At 43.5% G+C, this 10,134-nt stretch overlaps 1 protein-coding gene across 1 annotated transcript in view; it reads left to right on the top strand.

Moving 5' to 3' along the window:
• The window catches only part of LOC108800782 (A disintegrin and metalloproteinase with thrombospondin motifs 3-like), a 106,838-nt gene that overhangs the window by 86,923 nt on the left and 9,781 nt on the right, over positions 1 to 10,134 (top strand). Inside the window, exon 3 of the mRNA XM_018572782.1 lies at positions 2,781 to 2,931. Coding sequence (XP_018428284.1) covers positions 2,781 to 2,931 — 151 coding nt within the window. The remainder of the gene's footprint in view (positions 1 to 2,780; positions 2,932 to 10,134) is intronic.

Raw genomic sequence — 10,134 nt, 5'->3', positions numbered from 1 at the left:
GGCTGCCGTGTCAGGCCAGCCACAATACTGGTTGGCCTATTTACAGGGGCTGACCTGAAGCTCCACCCGCCCCTATGTTAATCCGGCCCTTGGTATAGGGTAAACTATTGATCGTAAAGGTCCACCAGGTAATGACTATTTAAGTTAGCCTATATGTGGAGAAATGCTGTATGGAACTATGAGTGTTCACTGTTCATACTTCTAGTGTTCATACAGTACAGACTCCAGGTGGTCAGGGTGGGCTCCAGATGGTAAGTGCGGGCTCTCAGGTGGTCAGTATGGGCTCTCAGGTGGTCAGTATGGGCTTTCAGGTGGTCAGTAGGGGATCTCAGGTTGTCAGAAATGGATCTCAGGTGGTCAGTATGGGCTTCAGGCAGTCACTGCGGGCTCCAGGTGGTCAGTTCGGGCTCCAAGTGGTCAGTGCGGGCTCCAGGCGGTCAGTGCGGGCTCCAGGTGGCAAGAATGGGCTCTAGGTGGTCAGTATGTGCTCCAGGTGGTCAGTATGTGTTCCAGGCGGTCAATATGGGCTCCAGGAGGTCAGTATGGGCTCTCAGATGGTCGGTGAGTCTGGCAGCCACAGCAGATGGGGCTCTCTGCTCAGGCTACAGGCATATAAAACCATAACAAGCCTAAGTATGCTGCAATCTAGCAGAGGCACAGAGGAAGGCAAACAAAGTGGGTCCCCCAGGCCCCAGTGATGCTGCAGCAGCCAGGGATTTGTTTGATTTGATCAAGATCGTGTTAAGTTCTATGTATATAACATTTTAATAAAGCAGTTTTTATGCATTATGGTGTGCACTATGGATTCTTCTTTGTTTTATGCATGATATGATTGATTATGGGGAATGAGACTGAAAAGAATAGTTGAACTACGGTCATAATTTGAGGTTATATCCCGCCTCCTTGAAGATAAAGGGGATCGCCAAGTAAGACCTTCTGCTGTAAGGCCTTTTAATCAGGTGAGCGGCTCTCTGGAGGGTCCTTACACAGAGATTGATAGCAGTGGAGGTTAATGTTTTGCACATTGCTGATAAGGATGACTTTGAAGTGATGGTGAAAGTGTGGACTAACACTGAGATACTGATTATTGTACGGGTACCTTATCTTGGAGTTGGATATTTACACAAATCGTTTGAGTACGGAATTGGAAAGCATTTCTCATTATCCTGAAGAAGTTTATTATCCAACATAAATCTTGGGTATTATGCTGTTTTCGATTCCAGGGTGCTGACAAAGATCACTAGTTTGTGTTTGCACATGTATGATTGTACAGGACACTTTTTGAATGTTGTATTAATGCTTGCTGTGATATTTTTATAGATTTTTTTCATTTTGATGTAATTTTGCTCATATTTGCTTTCAGTTTTAGGTGTTTAGCGTGGCACATACACTGAGTGGCCATATTTTTATGACCACCTGACGTTTGTAGGCTAATTAGCTATAATTTCGCGCTGAAGTTGCTAGAGGGCCAGGCCATTATAAATAGGGAAGCAGGTTGTTTACCACGACAGTAGAAGTGATTTTTTTCTGAAGATATGGGTAAACAACGCAATTTAACAGTCTTTGAACATGGGGTGATTGTTGGCGCTCACGCCATGGAGCGAGTATCAGCAAAACAGCAGAATAGGTTAAATGTTCAAGAGCAGCTGTTGTTAAAGTGTTTATAGACTGGACTGTCAGCCGAAAATCTGGGTCTGAACGTGCGAATTATGGCCGTCAGCGACTAGTCAATGTTAGGGCAGAACGTCCGAGTTTCGCAAGGTTGATGGGCAGTGTACAACCGCAAATACTGTACAATCAATCGACTTTTGACTAACCACCAGGTTAGAAAACTTCGGTCGATCGTACAATTTTCGCAAGGTTGGGGGCGTTTCCGTACGTCAAAATTCGTACGATTTACACTGCACATGCGCAGGCGAAAATACGTGCGGTCGATTACCGCAATTCGTCCAGGTGCTTTCTACTAATTACCGCTGATCCAACCTTGCGCTAATCGGGGCAGTATGGGGCCGCCGTACGAAAATCTTATGACAGTTCGATCATCGGGCAAAAAGTGTCCGATTATCGCAAGGTGTATAGGCAGCCTTAGTAAGCTGTGTGTGTCTCCACAGACATAGCAAATCAAGCTACTCCCCTCCCACCTGGCCCCCTGCCCTCCCTTCTTCAAGATAGTAGATGAAAAGTTGATGCAGTTTGCACTGTCCTTTGTGATCTTGTTCTGGACAGGAAGTTCAGGGAAACTGAGCTGAGGCTAGGTTCACACCAGATGCACTGCGTTCCGGCCCGATTCTGGCCAGAACGCACTGCATAGCATTGCTGCCGGCTCATTTTTTTTGTGGGGCAGGAGGCAGCCACAGCGATCGGCCGCACAGGATCAGAAGGCACATTATGCCTGTGGTCCGGTCTGGTGCGATGCGATCAAAATGCTGCAAGCACTATAATGTGCTTTGCAATCCCGTGCGGCCGATCGCATTGCGGCTGGAGGGCATGGCTACGGTGTCATTCACTCCATTGGCTCGCCACACCCCCTCCTGCCCCACAAAAAAGTGACCCGGACGCAATGCGATGCAGTGCGTTCTGGCCAGAATCGGACCGGAAGGCACTGCATCTGGTGTGAACCTAGCCTGAGAGACTTGGATGCAGCTGTTCAGATGATTCTAAAGTTTTTGTGCAAAAATGTAAAGCAATGCTTTGCTGGGCAATCTACTGTAGATTTGTTTGATCTGGATTCATGATTGAAAAAAGTTTGAGTTTAATACCACTTTAACCTATCATTTTAGGCTGGTATGATTCGTACAGACAAGGAGGAATTTTTCATAGAGCCACTAGAAAAAGACAACAAAGAAGAGAGTGGAAGATCGCATATTGTGTATCGCCGATCAGCTGTTATAAAATCCTTTCCAAGTCAGAATGCTGACACACACCATAATGGTAAGTTTGTGATGCTGATGATTAGATTACATAGATTATATAGTCAGGTTGAAAAAAGGCCATCGAAGTCAACCTATTATGATATTTGGGGAAGTTAACACAATGGTAGTGCATTTAGGACGTAGTCCACTCGCAAACTTCTTCTTTTTAGGGCTTACTGCCCACTTTTATTTAAATGTCAAAAGTTTTAATAAAATTTTAAGAATACAACATAATAATAAAAGTCAAGTAGGTAACACTATCCATATAAACAAGAACAGCATAGAATCCCAATGATATACAGTACGGCAAGTCATTGTGGAGGAATATAAACAAAAATTTAAGAAACAAACTAAACACACCATTCCACCACAGGTATTGAAAAAATTACCATCGTAGAGATAAAGAACAGCATTAATCCCATGTAAGAACCGAAGGCAAATGGTGATATTTTATATGGCTATTTTAGAGTCCTTTAAAAAAAAAAATATATGAATGCAACACTTTTATTTAAAAGTTACACAGACATTTTTCCCTCACAGGGGTTTCTCCAACATATTAACACAAAGTTAAGTTTTGTCTTTTTGAAAAATAACATTTTCCCCCCACACAGGCTGTATCCAACAGACTCGCCACACAGGCTGGTTCCAAGATGGAGTCCTCCTGACTCCTGCACAGACACCTCCTCTGACTCCCAGGTGGAACCTTGAACCTTAAGGTGCCCATACACTGTGCAATTATTGCACGATAATCGCGGGAAATCCCGCGATCGTACGATAATCGCAATGTGTATGGAAGGCGTGCAACTGTTTTTACTGTAAGGTCTTTTGTCTAAGGAGCATGCTAGAAAACCGGCCGAGAATCGTACGATTTTCGGTTGGTTTTTAGCATGATCGTATTCAGCATGACCGTTCAGCATTGCGGTCATCGGAAGCCCGCCCCTCAGGGGGGCGGGCTTGCGATGATCGCAAGTACGATCTGCCTTTACCAAGATGGGCAGATCGTACGTTTTTTTAATTACTTTATAACCATCACAAGACTAAGGTCTTGCGATGGTTGTAAAGTGTATGGCCACCTTTAGCCTGCAGCCTTTTCATAAGGGTTGTGCACAGGTGCACAATCATTGGGTGCTGGTCACTATTACTGCAAGGACCCAGGAATGGGGATTTCATTCCTCCCAATTCTCTTCTAAATCTCCCGACTCCAGGATTCCAACTAAAATCCAGAAAATCCGGAAAGGGCTGAAAAGCCAGCTCTTTCCTGGTAAAAGTAATTGCTTCCTTGTACCGCTCAGCCCCTCTGGCTGAGAATCCTGGGTGACTTTGAGGCCACATAACACCATGGTATTGCCAAGCAATGCCACACTATAGAGAAAAAAAAATGACATTAATGCCATTTATTCATAATCAAATATTTTCTGCCACATCTTGTCTGTTTCATAGCAGAAGAAAGGTAGGGTGTTAGAGTATAAGAGTTAAGATACTTGTAATTTGCTGGACTCTTAGGTGGGGACAGGCAGCTTCCAAGAGGATAGAAGTAATCAGTTTGGATGGTTGTGACTCACAACCATCCAAACTGATTACTTCTATCCTCTGGGATACAACTTGTGAGGAAAGAACTGAAAAGGGGATTTGCAGATGTGTATTTGTACATGATGCATGTAAATACAGTAATTCATACAAAATATGCAATCAGCATTCATTCCATTTTTACTTTTAATGCACGTATTTTCAATTGCAAGATACAAATAATTGATGTTACTGTATATTTCTAGATTTAAAGCATTATATATGTATGCAATAAAGATTACACTGTTTACACGTTTATGCTTAATTTTGATGGCATAATGTTTAAAATATAAGAAATACAATTAAATACTGCTACTTTCTTCAGTGGCTAAAGCTGGCCATAGACAACAGTTATTAAATAAAAGATAACAGTAAGTAACAGTTTTTTTAATCATGATGTGTTAGTACCTGTGCCCAGCAATCATATAAATAATACAAACAAGTTTAAAAGCCTTCACAATTTACCATAAAGAAAAAAAATAAGATAAACAGGAGACATGTAAACATCATTAAAGTGTTTCTGTTGCCAACATTCTTTTTTTAGTTTTGGATAGAGTAGGGAAGGGTTAAAAACCCTGCCAAGTCAGAGAGAACCAGGACCCACTTCTGGTCAGAGATGCACAACAGGATGTTGGAGATAATCTCCCAAAGTATGGGAAATTCCCCTTTTGGACAGTTGTTCCTGGAACAGATGTCCCCATTGAAAGATTTCCTCTGAAGTTTTGTTCTGTGGACATCTTTTTAATTTTGGATTTCACCTCACTTTCTTTTAAGTGACAAAGGTCACCTGTGTTGGAAATAATCTCAGTGCTTCATCTAAACACATAACCAACAACCTGTCTCATTGGGGACAAAGACAGCAAAAAAAATCCAGAGGGTTTAATCCTTCCCCACTCCTTGCAAAATTAGAAAAAAATAATTATCTAGAGATATGCTTGAAAGACCAATTCCAGTCACCAAGTGAACCCAATCAATGAACTGGTAATGCTGTTAAGTAAAAACTGAACCCAAGTTCTTCATAAAGCACCACATTCAGAATTCACATACAATTTAATTGAATCAAGGAGGCGGGGACTAACTGTGATGCGGACTGCTTTGTTATGAGTGGCCCATCACTGTGTGTGAGTTTTATTATTGCTGGTAAATCACCTAATAGGAGGTGTGCTGGTCCTGTGACAACCTGCAGCTCTCCTCTCCATACATCTCTCACCCTCCCCAAACTGCTAGGACATATAGTTCCTTTACAATTACTAAACTAGCCTGTCCTGCTCTGTTTCTATTATTCTGGCATTCTTATGGATTAGTGTACACAGGCAGGGACATGAAGTTTCACTGTTGAACCGCCACCACCCACTAACTCACTCACTGTCCAGCACATTGCCATCCATTTAAAAAACAAAATAGATACAATTCGGGATCAGATCGCCACTGTGCAGTCACCTTCCCCTATTCATGTTCCAGACCCACCATCACACTTGTTACTCTCCTCTTTTGACCCTCTCACCACAGAGGAGGTTACAAAGCTTCTCTCTGACACCCATCCCACCACTTGCACCCTGGACCCTGTTCCCTCACCTCTACTTCGGTCTCCCTCTTACTCTATCCTACACTCTCTTACTCACATTTTCAATCTCTCACTCTCTGCTGGCATCTTTCCCTCCTCTCTAAAGCATGTTCTGGTCACCCAATACCCAAAAAACCATAAATGGACCATACCGACCTCACAATCTCAGACCATCTCCTTACTCCCATTCACCTCCAAACTCGTAGAACGTCTTATCTACAGCCGCCTGAGCCGCCACCTCGCTGATAACAACCTTCTCGATCCCTTACAGTCGAGCTTTCACCCCCTACACTCCACTGAAACCGCCCTCCTTAAACTCACTAATGACTTACTAACAGCTAAAAACAATGGTCACAATTCCTTACTCCCGCTTATTAACACAACTATCCAGCCCTCCCCACATGCCATGGTGCTAGGTGTCATCCTTGACTCGGACCTCACCTTTCTTCCCCACATCCAATCACTATCCAAATCCTGACGCCTTCACCTTCGTAACATCTCCAAAATACGCCCCTTCCTCACCAATGAAACCGCAAAATTACTCATCCACTCACTTGTTATCTCTCGTCTTGACTATTGCAACTCCCTCCTCATTATACTTCCACTACACAGGCTATCCCCCCTTCAGTCTATCATGAATGCAGCTGCTAGACTCATTCACCTAACTAACCGCTCAGTGTCTGCAACCCTCCTCTGTCAATCCCTACACTGGCTTCCAATAGCCAAAGATTAAAATTCAAAATATTAACAACCACTTACAAAGCCATCCACAACTCTGCCCCTGGCTATATCTCAAACCTGGTCTCAAAGTAGCACCCTAACCGTCCCCTCGGCTCTTCAAAAGACCTCCTGCTTTCCAGCTCCCTCGTCAACTCCTCCCATGCTCACCTCCAGGACTTCACTAGAGTCTCTCCCATCCTATGGAACTCTCTACCCCAACTTGTCCGTCTATCTCGCACACTGATTGACTTAAGACTTATCTCTTCAGGGAAGCCTATCCAAGCTCAACCTAACCACTGAACTATCAATTTCTCAAATAATCCATCCCCACACAGCTACCTCCTCATGTATCACTTGCCTCTCTCTTTTAGATTGTAAGCCCTCACAGGCAGGGCCCTCCTTACCATCTTGTCTTGAATTGTATTGTGATTGCAATGTCTTCCTTATGTTGTAAAGCGCTGCACAAACTGCTGGCACTATATAAATCCTATATAATAATATTAACTACATTTATACAGAAATTAGTAGCACCACAAGGGAGTAAAAGCAGCAGAACTGGAGTATAGAGCATGTAATGACACTACTGTTACTGTTATTTGTTATTGTCGGATAATGTTACAACTGCAAGTTTTTTAATCTCGCTCTGCCATGATTGCCTGTTTGTTTCTTGCATATTGTCACAAAATGTTGCTACAGGGCCACCAATAGAAATAATGGGGTCCCATTCAGCCTACCTGACAGGCGCCCCCTGGTCAACCACACCACATAACATGTTGTAAAAAAAAAACAAGGGGGAAAAAACAAGCCTTTTCTTTGTCTAAAAGTGATTTCTTAATTGTACAGTACAGGACACAGGCTACTTTAACATAGACCCTGGGTTATATGCAGCCACCTTCAGGTGATTGGACACTGGCAAACAGAATTGTGTTGCAGCCTTTATAACCCCTTCTTTACTACAGTCCTTAGGATGATGTCTCTACTGAGAACTGGTTTCTGGCTAACTCTACTTCTACAGTACATCCTATCCGAAGAGGATTCTCGCTTCAACCTAGCTGTACATAAACCACTGAGGCTGTGTTCTGCAGCTTCTGGATCACCCTTTGGCAAACTTTGGGGGACCGTACCCAGACCATGCCTTGTGGAAGTTGTGGGGCCGGCCTGTCCTCTCACTAAAGAACCCCTGAAGGAGAGGGTATGCCTTCTCAAAATGGGCAAAGCGAGGAGCTCACTTTGGGGTGGGTGTCGTGTTTTCCTGGCCTGGGATCAGTGTGTTGCACAGCGACTATGGCACAATGTGTCATCGGTTTCATTTGACACTTTTCCCCTTGCTGAATAGATTCAGTTGCAGAGAACCTGTGGCACTGCAACACTTTTTGGGGTGGATGAGCCCCACCCAGGCACGTAGTTTCCTTGTTTCCCAGCAAGCTACAAATACCACTTTGGGCTCATGCTCTGGGGAAGGACATGCACACAGCCTTCTTCTCCACATCTAGGCCCGGGATTCAGTGCATGCCCTTTGCAGTAGCCTTGTGAGACACAGATTGGCTTCTGCTCTGCAGCAAAAATTGTAATGAACCCACTGAGGATCCTGTCACCAAAATGGTGAACATCAAGTGAAATGAGACTTGGGACAGGCCAGCACTAAATATGCATAAAACCATGATAGGACTAACAATTCATTCCCTGGCAACTTGTCTTCCGATACTTTAGATCTTGGTCTACATTTATCGGAGTCCTTTCTTCTACCCTTTTTGCCTAGGGAGGAATTTATGAACTCTGTGGCAGAACTTATGGGGAAGGTCTCTACTCTGACAGAAACCACTAGACAAAGGAGATGTAAACATCCCCTGTAGCTTGCGGGCTCTGGGTGGAGGATGGCAAAGAGGGAGAGTGGGAATTAAAGGGCACCTCATGAGAGGAGAACCGTTCAACCACAATCTCTACCAGGCTTTAATAAACCATTGTGGTTTTGGTGGACAGGGTGCACCCTTGTTTGGGGCTGTCTCCACCTACTGGTTCTAAGGTACCCAGCTGAGGTTCTCAGAAAAAGAATAAAAACTCATCCACCCCCCCCAGTGCAGGATGTTGTGTATGAGGACTGGTCACTAGTGATGAGTCGAACTGGTCCGAGTTCGGTTCGAATTCGAACTTTAGAACATCCAAAACGTTCAAACTCAATGCAAGTCTATGGAGGTAGAACTTTCAAAAACAATTGGTCCCCTTTAAGAGGGCTTATTTGCAAGTTATTGGCCATAAAATGTGTATGGGGTTCCGGGTACTGCCCTGGGGGACAGGAATCAATGAAAAAAAACCTTTTAAAAATACAGTTTTTAAAGGAGCATTGATTTTAACATCACTTAAAGGGTAACAATAAAAATGAAAAATTCCTTTAAATATCATGCCTAGGTTCCCCTTAACCTGCCTGTAAAGTGGCAAATCTGTACAATGTATAGAATCTGCTGCAGCAAAACTGACGTTTCTAAAGGAAAAAAAATGATTTTTTTTAAGTGTGCAGTTCCCCCTCCCAAACAATATCAGACCCTTTATGTCTGGTAGGAGGGACCAAATTGAAGAAACAGAGTGTGGGGTTCCCCCAAACGTCATACCAGACCCTTAAGGTCTGGTAGGAAATTTAAGGAGGAACCTCACTCCCAAAAATGGGGGGAAAAGTGGGGTCCCCCCTAAAATTTGAAAAAGAGCAAAGGACGGTCGCAAGCACCAACCTGTGCGCTGACCAAAGAAGTTACTTCAGACCATATATGGTAAAAGATGTAATTACTTTTCTTGATAATATAAATTATGCATAGAGAAATATTGCACCATCACCCAATACCACCTTTAAAATTGACAACGTTGTCATTTCATTCATGTGCAAAACATTCACTCCTGAGCGGTTAACCTTGTTTCTACCACCTGGGGTATGAGCAGTATCTCTAAGAATTGATCTGCCCATCAAGCATATGTAAGGTAGTTCACTTCCATGTGTGAACACATTTCCTTTTAAATGAAACACTGTGGTCCAGGTAGTATTCAGCGGGTACTGACCGGTTTTTCCCCTTTGTATGAGAAAGTCTAGTTGTTAGGGAATTATTGGTCCATCGTTTGTAATCAAAGGGGGCATTATGATATTATAGCTGCATGCTCCCCGGTGGTTCAAGGTAACCCGAACAGACACGGAAACGTTGACGCGTTTCGCCCCTCCTCCTGGGGCTTCGTCAGGGCGTAGTCATGGGGTAGAAGTGTGATCTCTTTATAGGTAGTTTAATTGCTTTATCTATTAACCCCCTCCAGCTTTGCACCGGCTTTTTTATTTCAGTGGATGATTTGCACATATATCGCTTCTCACCATCCATCCATATATACCATAAACTT

Source organism: Nanorana parkeri, unplaced genomic scaffold (assembly GCF_000935625.1).
Source record: "Nanorana parkeri isolate BGI_ZX_2015 unplaced genomic scaffold, ASM93562v1 scaffold2132, whole genome shotgun sequence".
In the NCBI taxonomy this organism is placed as follows: domain Eukaryota; kingdom Metazoa; phylum Chordata; class Amphibia; order Anura; family Dicroglossidae; genus Nanorana; species Nanorana parkeri.
The sequence above is the reverse complement of the archived record's forward strand: the minus strand, read 5'-3'. Positions and strand labels throughout refer to the sequence as shown.